The following is a 14,062-nucleotide window of genomic DNA, read 5'->3' on the forward strand; positions in this document are numbered from 1 at the left end:
TCTTCTTGAGTGAAATGTATTTGTTGATGCTTGAAGTTTTGCTTAGAAATGAATTCTCTGGAATCCTTGCTGCCTACTCATCTCGGCAGATGGCAAGTTGATTCGCTTAAGTGAAGAAAAACAGACTTAACTGGCTGCTAGTTCACAGGGTTAACTAGCTAGGTTCATCACTAGGTATGAAGCAGTGAAAAATTGGAGTCTATTCTTTTCTCCCAACCCTTCCTCCTTAAAAGAAAATGCCGTTATTTTATTTCTTAACTATGTATGTGCGTTGGTGTGTGCACTTGAGTACAGGTGCCACAGGAAGTCAGAAGTCAGCAGATTGCCCTGGAGCAGGCGCTGTAAGCAGTTTTGAGCTCTCTGGTGTGGGTTCTAGGAACTAAACTCCGATCTTAACCATTGAGCCATTTCTTCAGGCCCGCTTTCTGCTTTCTTCTATCCACTGCTAAGGAAATCATTGCTCAAATAAATGAGAGTTCCCACACCTCACCAAACAACACGATTTTCACAAGCAAATTGACTTTATCACACTTCTCCCCTACCCTGAAGAGATTCTCACAGTAACAACCAAGCTTCAGTTACCTGCAAATCTCGCCTCGAGCTCTTCGCTTTTATTCGGGATGATGTAATTATTAGACGGCACGAAGGTACAGCAGGGGCAGTGTAAACTTATTTTAAACCCCAGGTTCCTGTCTGGAAAACATTAAGTTAGGGAGTCATTTGTACGCATGTCTATGTCTGAGAACAGTTCACAAGCTGTGGGGGCCACATTTAGGGAGAGAGAAAGAAGGTTCTTTGTAACCTTTGTGGTGAAGCCACTCCTGCACAGCGTCTGTCACGTCGAAGGAGAGCCATTCACCCTCCGCTCTGGTTTTCACAACCTTGCTATCGATGTAGCGCTGGGTGGGAGATGTTAAGTCTTTGGATTTAAGGATCTAGAGAGAAAAAAAGAGCAGGAAAAAGCACTCAGCTGGCTGCATGACCAAACCCTAACCACTCGTGTTATTCTGAGTCATTATCGATACTGGGCTCTGAGTCTGGACTCGTGCACTGTCATCCCGACAACCATGTCATGTGCATGAGAACATAACACCAGGTCTTTGCTTTGTAAACTATAACTACTCAATTCATGGTGTGTTCTGATAAAGATGACATCCATAAAGACAACCATAAAGTCTGACATCAGAAGAAAAGTGACAACCATTATTTTACTTTGCTGACAGAAGCTCTCTGAGAACCCACCATTTTATGCTATGAAGTCTGTGACTTTGTTTTGTGAACTAAACTATGACCCTGAGTCTCCCAGGGCGCTAGCGAATCCAAAGTCCACTGCAGTGGATTGTCTTTCAGTAGTGCATAGGGGCTCAGAGCACAGTATTTTATACATGTCTTCCTAGTACTCAATCTAATTTTGAGGGTGTTTCATACTTGGTCCCTCTAGTAAATCCATAAGCTTCTTCAGGTCATGGGGCCATGCCACCAACTTGACATCATTTCAAAGTGTAGTACTCTACTGCGTCAACAACTACTCTAGACACCTGGTAGCTATCTATATCCATTCCCTGGTAAACAATAAAACCAAAACACGTTACCTTCCAACTAGTTGGTTGTGCATTTCCCCCCACAGCCACAATTTGTTTCGGGTAACATGGGAATAAATGCTTCCAGAATATTTGGGGTTAGTGTAGATTCAACCCCAGAATTGATAAAGTATGGTGAAGAAAGTAGCAAGAGCTGGGGCAGTAGCTTACAGGGGGAGGGCTTACCTAGCATCCACAAGGCCCTGAGTTAGAGCCCCAACATACCAAAAGAAGAAAAGAAGGAAGGATGGAGGGAGGGGAGGAGGAAGGAGGGAGGGAGGGAGGGAAGGATGGAGGGAAGATTAAGAAGGGAGGAGGGAGAAACAAAGAAAGAAGGAAAGAGGAAGGAAGGAAGGAAGGAAGGAAGGAAGGAAGGGAGGGAGGGAGGGAGGGAGGGAGGGAGGGAGGGAGGGAGAAAGGAAGGAAGGAAGGAAGGAAGGAGAAAAAAATCTATAAAGGGAAATAAAGCAATAAAGAAGAGGGGAGGGAAGGATGGAGAAGAGAAGAAAAAATTAGAAAGAAGGGAAGGGAAGGAAAGAGGGAGAGGAAGGGAAAGAAAGGGCAGGGAAGAAAGAAACCCCATCTATACATTTATGTGCTCGGGTGTCCTCGTGAACTTTAGACAAACTCGCCCTCCAGGCTTGCCCCCATGGACGAACCAACTAAGGGGAAGAATGTGGGGCAATCACGATCCTGCAATAGGCAAGAGGTTCTTTTTACCAGTTAAAGAAAATGAATGCCTGTGACTTGAAGGCTGAGTACAATGGGCTCTGGGCTTAACACACACTACTTAGTTTAATTTAATCCTCCAAAGATTCCTGTAAAGTAGATTAAGCAAATGGAAAATCAGAAAGGATTCAAAGCCCTCCCCACCCTAGAGCCATTTTCCCACTTTGTTATGACAGTCAGAGTGGAACTGTGGGGTCACGACCCTTTTTCATAAAGTAGAAAGAATTCAATAATCAAGCAAAAAAATCTTCGAACAAGATCATAATAAATCTTGATGCTGCAGAATGCATATGTAGTGGAGGCTGACATAAATAATGAAGACACAGCGTAGCATCCGTTGAGTCTCTAGGGATAAGAGCCTGTCTTGGATGATTAAGATACAACTTATCCAACTAAGAATAAAGGGCAAAATGTGTGCAGTATGGAATAAGAAGGACAAAACCATAGAGGAAAGACTTCACCCGCTCGCCCCCCTTGTTGGACAACAGTTCAGAGTATGACCAGAATGCACCGTTCTGCTTTGAATTTTTCTCCTAGTAGGTTTCCTGTATTAGTGTATCGTCATATGGTAATTTGCATCTTTTCTGTGCTATTGAGTAACAGTATATAGCTTACTCATTTTCATATAATTAATACTTAGGGATACTACCCAGAACAAAACCTCATTTTCATTGTTAAAGTAATCATATATAAATTGACTATTATATAATTATCTGATACTGTGATAGAAGTACTTTATGACTATAAATCTCTCATGTAAAATTAAACATTTATCAAACATGTATTATATATATATGACACATGTACATAATTCTATCTACACACACACACACAAAACCAGACTAGACCTGTCAGCTTCCCATTATATTTAAGCCTTAGCTGCCTGAGCCTTTCTCCTGTCTCTAAAGCAGGACCATGAATGTGAGCAGCTGCTGGCTCCTTCTGGATCCAAAGCACTTGTTTCTGTGTTTCTTTCTACACATTATCACGGCAGAGGTAATTTGGTCGGCAGTCGACGAGCAGCTGTCTTCCTTGGCCCAGTTAACCAATGCTGCCCATCCACCCCAGACTCTATCCTCTGCAGTATGCTGAGGCTCTTTGAGTACACTACGTCCTAAGCTCTTCTGGTATTTCCAGTTGAACTGTGTGCTTAGCAAACGCCCATCGAGCAAGTTTCTCAACTGGTTGGTGACACCTGGGCTTGGTATTAAAATTATCCAGGTTAATTAAATGGCTAGAAGCTGTTGCCATACAAGACCAAAGGAAAAGGGAGCTAGCTGTTGCTTCTGTGGAAAAAAAAAAGTTATTATCTTCATGATGCTGACTTTCTGTAAGGGGGAAAAGGGGTATTTTTTAAAACAGTGTGGCAGTTCCTCCAAAGTGCAAAGCTATGTGATCCAGAATAAACAATTTCTACCTATAGCCCCAAAGAACTGAGAGTCCAGGCACAAGCACATAATATACCAATTATCTTAGTCACCTTTCTATTGCTATGGAGAGACAGTGTGACCAGGGCAGTTTATTAAAAAAAGCATTTAATTGGGAGCTTGACTATAGTTTCAGAGGGTTAGTCCATGATCATCACGGTGGGTAGCATGTCACCCACCAGGCAGGTAGGATGCTGGAACAGTAGCTGAGAACTTCTATCCTGATACACAGGCAGAAGGGCCTGGGCCCGGCCTGGGCTTTTGAAAGCTCAAACCCCACCCCCAGTGACACACTTCCTCAAGCCAGGCCACACCTCCTAAATGCTCCTAAACATTTCACCAACACATATAAGAGCCTATGGAGCCCATCCTCATTCAAACCACCACACCGATGTCCACATGGACATCACACACAGAGCCAAAGTGTGGGGAAGGACCAAATGCTCATCAATAGATGTATACACAAGCAAAATGCAATGCATGCATATCGTAGACTCTTGATCAGCCAGGGAGAGAGAGGGAATCATGAAAGCTGCTACAAAATGCATGAACCTTGAGGACCTCAAACTCAGAGAAGAAGGCCAAGGCAAAACCCAAAGTACCCCACTCACATGAGAAGACAGGCCAGGAGAGTTCATACAGAAAGAAAGTCAAATGTTGTACGGGTTGCGGGTGGGGTAATAAGTCACTGTTCGGATAAATGGAAGCAGAGTTTCTGTTTTGGATGATTAATGTGAACAACACCAATCCTGGGCTGGTGAGATGGCTCAGTGGGGAAAGGAACTTTCTGCCATGACCAGTGTCCTCAGTTGACTCTCCATACCTATGTCGTTGGAGCGCTGACCCCTCCAAGTTGTCCTCTGATCCCAATTGAAGCATCATTGCATACTCACACAACCACACATGCACATACAGTTACTTCAATTCTTTCAAAGAGAGGGGTGTCTTAAAATACTGGCAGTGGGCAACGATGTTAACCACAGAGCACTGAGAACACGATGCCCCTGGCAGCGAGCAGACACAGCTGAAAGATGCATTTTATTCTTTGTATATATTTTACCACAGTATTTTTTTCCTAATTTTACATGAGAGAGAGAAAGCTATAAAATAAATACCAAAACAAAACAATACTAAAAACCTAGAAAGATCCTGCCCTTTAGTTCTCAGTGATTTTCTTGAATCTTCTCTATTTCAAAGAAAGTAAAAAGTCAGGATTAAAGATGACAAAGTCTGATAGGATCCTTAGAAAAATATAACACACACACACACACACGCACACGCACACGCACACGCACACACACACACACATATATAATAGCTGTGTTAAAGAAATTCTTCAATTCTTAAAAATTCTTGGAAAACACGGCCACAACATGCTAATGTGTGTGAGAATATATACATGCACACATATATAATCAAGTTAAGGTAATTTAAAGTTTGTCTCATTTTTATAACCCTGTGTGGTGTGTGTGTGTGTGTGTGTGTGTGTGTGTGTGTGAGTGTGTGTGTATGTGTGTGCATGTGTGTGTGCGCACACACATGAGTGACACAGTGAACATGTAGAGATCAGAGGACAACCTGTCGCAGTCGGACTCTTGTCTTCTATCATTATGAGTCTTAAGGATCAAACTTGGGTCTTTGTGTTTGGTAGCAAGCACTTTTACCCACAGAGCCATTCCATAGTCTTGATCTCTAAGAGCTCACCAATAGTAGTTCCTCCATGAATTAGAAGCCAGGACAGGGTCTCTGGCTTAGCTGCCACCCACAGGGCCACCTTCATTACATTACCAATATGGACAAGTCATATGCAACATGTGCAAGATACTCACAGCTCACCTTTGGCAAGGTTTTAAGTCCTTCGCGAGTTACAAAACCACTGCACAAAAGGATTCATTCATTTATCCCTCCACCCCTGGAAAGCAGCCAGTTGGGGAGTGGCTGGAGGTGAAAGTCACCGTGGTACCAAATAGTTTGGGGGTTAAAAAAAATGTAAAAGTCTAGTTGGAAATTACAGCCAGAGAAAAATCTTCACCGTAAAAGAATAATACTATAAATCAACTTGGGATTTGGCTCAGTACCAAGTGTGACATCCCTCCATAAGATACCACAGCCTTGCAGGAAAGCTTTGGGAAATGGACATCACTATCCATCCGTATCCTGGCATTAATGACCCTGCAGGAGAACTGGGGGAAAAGGGAGAGTTTCCAACAGGGCTATAGAGAAAATCCTGAGCAGCGCTAACTGGTGTCGGCTAATCTTGCTCACATTGGCCTTAACGTTTCCAGTGTTCCAACTGTCATTAATGTCTAGGAGTGCTTAAATAGAAGTAGGATTTCCAGTGTATTAAGGAATGCTGATTCCAGTGTATGCTCTCTTGGCTGTCACCATGAACCTCTTGCATGTGCTTGACCCCAAGCTATGAACTTCGGAACTATAAAGCTGAAGACTGGAGAGGCTCAGCAGTGGCTGGTTCCTGTAGCCCGACCCAGCTCACTCTCATCTCTCTTTTTGTGCAAAGGCCCCTCCTCTCCTCTTGACTTTTCACGAAAGAATCTCCGTCTGTCACCTCTAGACATTTCATATTCTTTATATTCTACCTTATCTGATCATTTCACCCAAGTAGGCTCAGTTCACCCTAGTTCTGCTGCCTTGTGTCTGCACAGGCAATTGGGCTCTTCAAATATTTTCATGTTTGTTTTCAGTCCAACAAAAACCCCATGGGGCAGACAGCATGGTTCTGAATCTCTGCACCCTATAGCCAAAGAGGGGAAAACCTGAAGTGCTGCTCACATGTACTGGCGAAGCCTGGAAGGAAGAGCCAAGACACTTAGGGAAGAGGGTTTTCTAATATTGTTCTTGCTCGTTCTAGCAAAATGTGGAATTCTCTTTCTTCTCCATGACAGCTTCAGTCATAAGAGCTGGTTCTCTTCAGGTCCAATACAAAGTGTTTCACTGTTCTGGTAATGCCCCTATGCCCACCCCCAGCACTGGGCACTGATCCAAGGCAAGTGCTTTATCACTGAGCTACATTGTCAGCCCTCTTATTTTTAATTTTAACACAGGGTCTCACTGAATTGTTCATGCCATAACTGAATTCATTCTGGACCAGGCTTTATCTGAACTTATAGCCCTCCTACCTCTGCAGCCCACCCCCACCCACTGGGTAGCTGTGACTTAGATCTGTGCTACCAAGTAAAGATGTCTTTTCCATGTCTCTCTAAAGATTAGTTGTTCAATAAAGTCCATATGTGGTCTAGACTATGGAAGGCATACAAAATGTGGACTGGGGGGGGGCATTTACTTTCCTTGTTTGGGGCACACTTTAAATGTAAATTACTTTCTTGGGCAGTAGCCACATCCACATCCATGAAGTCAATAGTTTATGTTTCTGTCTCTGACTCTCTCTCTTTGTGTGTGTGTGTGTCTGGGATTACAGACATACACCATGATGCCCAGCAAATCTATCTATCTATCTATCTATCTATCTATCTATCTGTCTGTCTGTCTGTCTGTCTGTCTGTCTGTCTATCTATCTATCTATCTATCTATCTATCTATCTATCTATCTATCTATTTATCTATCTATCTATCTCCAATAGATCTTAGTTGTTATACATAGCTTGTTGTTAAGTCTGATTTTCTACCCCAAATCCTTTCTGAAATGAGATGAAAGAAATACAAAAAGAGGAGGGAAAGATTGATGCCCACATAGGAAAAATCTCAGGGCTCATGACCACAGATCACTAGCCCAGTTCCAGTTTCACAGGATAAGAATCTAAGAGCCTGTATTTGTGCCATATTCCCAAGTGATCCAGAGGCTTCAGGCCAGCACTCTGGACCTCACTGCTGTAGTCTATACTTCTGTGATCTGTATTTTGATTGAAAATACAGATGTTTCCCTTTCAAGAAACAAACATACATATCTATCTATCTATCTATCTATCATCTCTATCTATCATCCTTGTCTTGACATCACATCTGCTACTGCTTTTCAATGTCTTCATCATGTTGGTGTCCAAGCTAACATCACAGCGACCAAACCAGGACCCATTACTGATGCAGTTACTTCCATCCTGGTTGGTTGTCTCCAAGTCACACTTTATGATGCACTACCTACAGCAGAGAAAGTGGAATTTCAATGAAAGAGCTGCAGGGAGGGCTTGTTAGGTGAGACGTCTCATTCACCTGGGTGAAAGGACCGCCTATTCCACCCACTCCATGGCCCATGAGGTTCACAGGAGACTCCTCTGATCTATGCAAAATGCCCTTGAAGATCATCAGTGCCGGGAAAAGTGTGAAGAGCTTTGGAGTCAGGCACACCCAACCTCTTACTCTCTAAACCTGTGGGTTTTCAAAACCAAGTTATGTATTAGCTAAAATGCCACGAGATGTCACTCTTCTGGTGCATCTCTGAGTTCATGGGGTCCTCTTGTTGTGGGCATTAGTCAGCCAGTCGACTACTATGGGGCTGTCCTCCTCCAGTATGGTCCCATCTTAACTAATTATCTCTGCAGTGAACTTAACTGCAAAGGAGATCATATTTTAGGAATTAGTACCTCAATATACCTTTGGAGAGGGAAAACCAACCTAGCTGGTGACAGTGCTCACACGCCATGCCATGAAGGAAGTTTGTGATGTGTGACCTTAGCAGAAATATCCTTCAGGGCAAGGAATGTTGTCTCCATCACTTCCTTATTGCTCCACACAATCTTCCCCTGGCATCTCATACAGCCCTGTCCTGGTAAATTCTTATCACTAACAAACCTAGAAGCACGCCTCAAGCAATAGGTAAGTCCCTGAACGATCAGTGTTTGATAGTAACAAATGAAAACTCCCTGGGACTTTATACATATCCACATAGCAGCCACAGAGCTTACACATATACTGAGAATGGAATCATTAGGGTCTGTAACTGGATACAGGATTACACCAACAGGAGCAGGAGGCACAAGGAGCAGAAAAGAGAATTGCCAAGTGAAAGAAAGTGGAACGTTCTAGAGAATCAGAGCTAGGTGAAATGATTTTTTTCTTTTCCAGAGGCAGAACTGTAACTTTATTCCTTGTCATACTTGGCCACGTTAGGGGTGCCTCACAAATCAAGGCTGACATTATTACCTCGGAGGTGGCTTAGCCAGCCTAGTACTTACTACTTCTGCTAAAGCCATGTCCTGTAATTGTCATGGCTCCTTTGTAATTGTACCTTTCCAAGAAGTCCCAAGTAATTTATGCCTAGCAAGGATAGCTTGCAGAGTCAGCCTGAAACACTCGTGAGTGTTTTCCCTTTACAGTATGTAGCTTAATCCTTCATAGACACCTATGTTATGCATAATCATGTGTGCAGCCATGATCAAGAAGAACACACAGAATCTTTAATGACCTTTATGCTAATGCTACCATATATGTGTTCAGATACACACACACACACACACACAGATACATAGCACAGACACACACAGACATAGACACAGACATAGACACACAAACACACACACATACACACACACACACACACACACAGACATAGACACACAAACACACACACACACACACACACACACACACACCCCACTCCACATCACTCTGTGATGGAAACACCTTACAATTCTCTATTGTTCCCCTTTCTTTCTTTCCTTCCTTCTCTACAGATGGGCCTTTGTGCCAACTGTGACTGCATATGGCATAAACAAGTAAATTCACTTCTCCAGGTCTAAGGGATGAAAGAGACCTTTGTCACTTGAAATCTACATGCTGCCACTCAGAGGAACATGGGAGGTCATTGCCGACCTCTCTCACAGCTTGAGAAGGGATTCTACCAGACTGAATCACGTCAGTGCAGGAGAGAGACCATGCAGCATAGCACTCAATGGTTCAAGGACATGGTACCCTTTTGCTGGCTAAACTCCCTCATTCCTTGGTGGCTATACCACCCAGGCTAGGACTATGCACTGTGCCAGTGATGCAGTTGTCTCTTTCCACAGATGGGGCTGATTCTGAGATAGGCCCGTGGACTGACTGCCCAGGGCTTTCTTCTGATTTTCTTCTCTGATTTCCTGTTCCAATTCTCTGAGCTGACATGAACACACATGGGCTTGAAGAACACATTTCTAATACCTTCTTTTCTACTTCGCAGTACCTACAATTCACATGAATTATAATTTGTGTATACCTTTACATTCAGCTGAGTGTTTTCATTAGTGAGAGGGGCTATACAGTAATAAGCTTAAACAAGTCAATAATAGGTATATTTTTGTTTGTTTTTTAAAAAGATGGAGAGCTTAGTTGTCTTAGTTTGCTCCCTGCCATAATGACAAAATGCCTGAGGCTCTGTACTTTGTAGAGAAAAGAGGATTGTCTGGCTCATAGTGTAGGGGGATGAAAGTAAGGGCACATGAGTTATATCATAGCATGGTGACAGTGTGTGCCAAAGTGGCATGAGAAAGCAGAGAGAGACCAACATAGAGTAGCCTTGCTTCATGGTGTATGCAAGGGACACAGTAAAGAAAACACTGAAATGGCTGTTCCATGACGGAGGGGAAGGTTTTTATCATGGGAGAGAGACAGAGACATCTGGAAGAGTGCAGAGCCTAGAAAATGAGGAACAGACTGGACATGGTGGCCAGGGCTTGAGAAGCAGGGAGAATAGCAAAGAATGTTGAGAGAGAGAGAGAGAGAGAGAGAGAGAGAGAGAGAGAGAGAGAGAGAGAATGTCAAGAAAGAGATGAATAGAGAAAGGTAGGGGAGGTAAGAAGGGCCAGGAGACTAAGGTGAGTGCTTTGGTAAGTATGTAAGTACATATGACTAGGGACTGAGGGGCCTGGAGGCCAGTGTAGGCTTGGATGTGCTAGTAGGTATCACAGGTATATGTCAGTGGAGAGCCGTATGTCCCTTCTGCAGAGGCAAGGGAAATCCCTTATTTATTAGATGGCAATCCCTTCCTCACATTCCTGAGGAATGCCAGCTTTTATCTAACCACCAGAAATCCTTCTCTATGTGGTCCAGCTTCAATTGAGCCTAGACTCAATTTTGGACAAAGTCAGAGAGTCTGCCTTTTTAGGGGAAATTGAGGTAACCTTTGGACCCTCAATATAATAAGCCACTGTGGGAGAAAGAACAACTCAGTCTCACTAGACCTAATTCCTACCACAACATGAAAATCAACCACTGTCAAGGTGCTTCCTTCAAGGCACTAATTTCCCATCATGCCTCACTTCTTCAATGCTCTACCATTTGACTACAGCCTCCCATTGGCAGTCATGCCTTGAATACATGTGTCATTAAGAGACAAGCCATGCCTAAACCCAAGAGTATCAATCTCATTAACTTGTTATAGAATCTTAGTTTTTAAAAACTTACATTGTTATTATGTAGGTTGCAGCTTCTTAATAAACAACACAAAATGGGTAGGTAAGTACATTCCTTTCTCTATCAATATTTGGAGAGGGATCTTTAAAAATCAATGTAGTATGTTTCCCAGAGTTAATGAAGTGAGTGACAGTTCTTAAAGAAGCACTTAGGGTGTCAGGCACTTATTTTAACAGTGTTCTTGTGAAATTTTTTCTTGACTTCATTCAAAAGCACCTACTAAGCAGCTATTGTGCAGGCAAGGGTATCGGGGCAAGGGGAAAGCAGCATGAAGATGGACTGGGTGCACAACCAAAGGCATATGATGATGAAGAGCATCATCAAGGAGAAAAGAAAAACTGAGGGCAGAGGTGGCTCTATTGGAAAGTAGACCCTGAAGTGACAGACAGGGTAGGGCACAAAGTTACCAGCAAGTTACAGATGGAAGCCAGGCACATGGGTACCTCTAGAAGTACATTGTGGGTAGACAGAAGAGTAAACCCAAGCCTTAGCAGGGAAATGTGTAGAGAGTGGATGTGATAGACCAGGGACCAGCATTTGGGAACCATACAGTAGTCTAAGCCAGAAAGTAGCACTTTTCACACTAGCACGGACACAGCAGGCTGAAGGGGCCTGACTTCCTATCTAACTGAAAACCAGAACCATTCACCTCATTGTCTAAACTCTCCACTAGCACAGCAGTTTAAAATATATATATATATCAATACCACCTGTAGTGGCTGAAATAGATTTTACACCACCCCCCCACCCCACAGCCTCATGTGTTTGAATGTTTGGCACACAGAAAGTGACACTATTAGAAGGTGTGTCCTTGTTAGAATAGGTGTGGTCTTGTTGGAGGAAACATATCTCTGTGGGTGTGGGCTTTGAGGACTCCTAGTGCTCAAGGTCCACTCAAGATGAAGGAGGGCCTCTTTCTACAGTGGGATAGTCTTCTCTTGACTGCCTTGCGGTCGAGATGAAGAACTCTCAGCTCTTCCTCTAGCGCCATGTCTGCCTGCCTGCTTCTCTGCTTCCCACTATGATGATAATGGACTGAACCTCCGAAACTGTAAGCCAACTCACTTTATAAGAGTTGCCTTAGTCAGGCGTTGGTGGCGCACGCCTTTAATCCCAGCACTTGGGAGGCAGAGGCAGGTGGATTTCTGAGTTCGAAGCCAGCCTGGGTCTACAGAGTGAGTTCCAGGACAGCCAGGGCTACACAGAGAAACCCTGTCTCAAAAAAAAAAAAAAAAAAAAAAAAAAAAAAAAAAAAAAAAAAAAGGAATTGCCTTGTTCATTGTCTCTTCACAGCAATAGAACCCTAACTGAGAGACTACCTTTTAAATATCTAGATCTGTCCTTGCAGGGGAATCCTTAAGAGCTATGTTCTAAGCCTACTTCTAGAACAAAAGTCCTATCAAAAGCCATTTTGAACTTTATCAAAATGCCAGAGTCATACAATAAGCATGTTTTCTCCCTTGGGAGAGACTTTGGCCTCAAGGGGGTTATAGAAGAGTTGAGAGATGAGACATTTGCTGCACGATAAAAAGAACCTTATTGAAAGTCAGTTCAGAGGGGGTTGGAGAGATATCTCTGTGGTTAGGGTCTCTTCCAGGGAACCCATTCCCAGGGTCTACACTGGGAGGTTCACAAACATTTGTAATGCCAGTCCTGGGGAATCTGATGCACCCTGTCTGGCCTCAGTGGGCACGAGGCACGTGCGGCACCATATACACAAGAATTTAAAAATTAAAAATCAATTCATAATAGCAAAATTTTTGATACTGGACCAGGAAATACTAGTAAGGGACGGGGAGCAAAGTAAAGGGTTGTCCCCATTGACTTAACTGCTTTACAGTAATTCTCCAAAGGACACGAAAGACACATCACGGCCCCTTGCCCACTCACTATCCTTAGAGAGCTAAGCAAGCAAGCACACAAGCCCTAAACTGGCATTAAGCACTCTGCTCTGCTCTATTCATAGCAGGAACCAGGTCAGACCAAGTCCAACCAGAGGGAACAGACAGCGCTGTAAGTCATTTCCTAACCACAAGCCAGTTGTAGAAGAAGTACTTCCTCTAGGTGACCAGTAGATCCAGGTACTAGTCCACCTCTGCTTTTGATATGCAACTCTTGGAAGGCACATTGCCTCAGAGACCCATTCAAGAAAACCTTTCGCTCCAGTTTATGATGTAGAGGCTGAGAGAGGAGAGACATTTGCTGGGCCAAAAAGCCAATACAGAAAAAAGGTAGAGATCAAAAGCAAGCCCAGGGATGGCTGGTTACCAAGTTCCTTTTCTCCTCTACTGCAAAGGGCTCATGCTCGTGCTCAGAGGGTGTGGGAAATGTTCTCTAAGTAAGCCCTGAGGCAGCTCATGGGGGAGCAGGCAGGAATCAGACCCTGTGTGATAGGGACTGCAGAGCTCAAGGTTTGTTTATAACATTTGGGAGCCAGACTGTAAATTAGAGATATTGTCCTACAAAAGTTCAAAAGAGTGCTTGGGAAATTACAGTGGTAATTGCTGGAGACAGAGCCTGCCCAGGAAGTTTCCACGAATGAACTCTGCACCTGACACATCTCTGACAAGCAATGTGCTTGTATTTGGATCACACCGACTTGCAAAGGGCCAAAGCTATACCTTCAACACACATGGTTCCAACACCACCGCCGTGTGCTTTCTGCAGATATGGTGAAGAGGTCAAGAATATGGCTCCCAGAGCCAGACAGCCTGGATTGGAATCCAGACATAGCTCTCCTCTAGTCCAGTGGCCAACAAAGTCACTGAAGTTCATCAGGCTCTGGTATCCTTGTTTATAACATACAGGGGATGGCAGTACCTACCTTGTAGGGTTTTTATAAAGGGTGAATGTCTCTTTTCACACACACACACACACACACACACACAAAGAGAGAGAGAGAGAGAGAGAGAGAGAGAGAGAGAGAGAGAGAGCCCTTACAGCATCACACAGTGCATAGTACATA

The 14,062-nt window shown here is 43.6% G+C and overlaps 1 protein-coding gene across 4 annotated transcripts in view; it reads right to left on the bottom strand.

Moving 5' to 3' along the window:
- Positions 1–14,062, bottom strand: part of Tgfb2 (transforming growth factor, beta 2) — an 86,911-nt gene that overhangs the window by 9,089 nt on the left and 63,760 nt on the right. For all 4 annotated transcript variants that reach the window (XM_006497136.4, XM_030252968.1, NM_009367.4 and 1 more), the window contains 2 exons: positions 803–935; positions 583–693 (listed from right to left, as the gene is read on the bottom strand). In XM_006497136.4, coding sequence (XP_006497199.1) covers positions 583–693; positions 803–935 — 244 coding nt within the window. The remainder of the gene's footprint in view (positions 1–582; positions 694–802; positions 936–14,062) is intronic.

This window comes from Mus musculus, chromosome 1 (genome assembly GCF_000001635.26).
Source record: "Mus musculus strain C57BL/6J chromosome 1, GRCm38.p6 C57BL/6J".
NCBI lineage: Eukaryota > Metazoa > Chordata > Mammalia > Rodentia > Muridae > Mus > Mus musculus.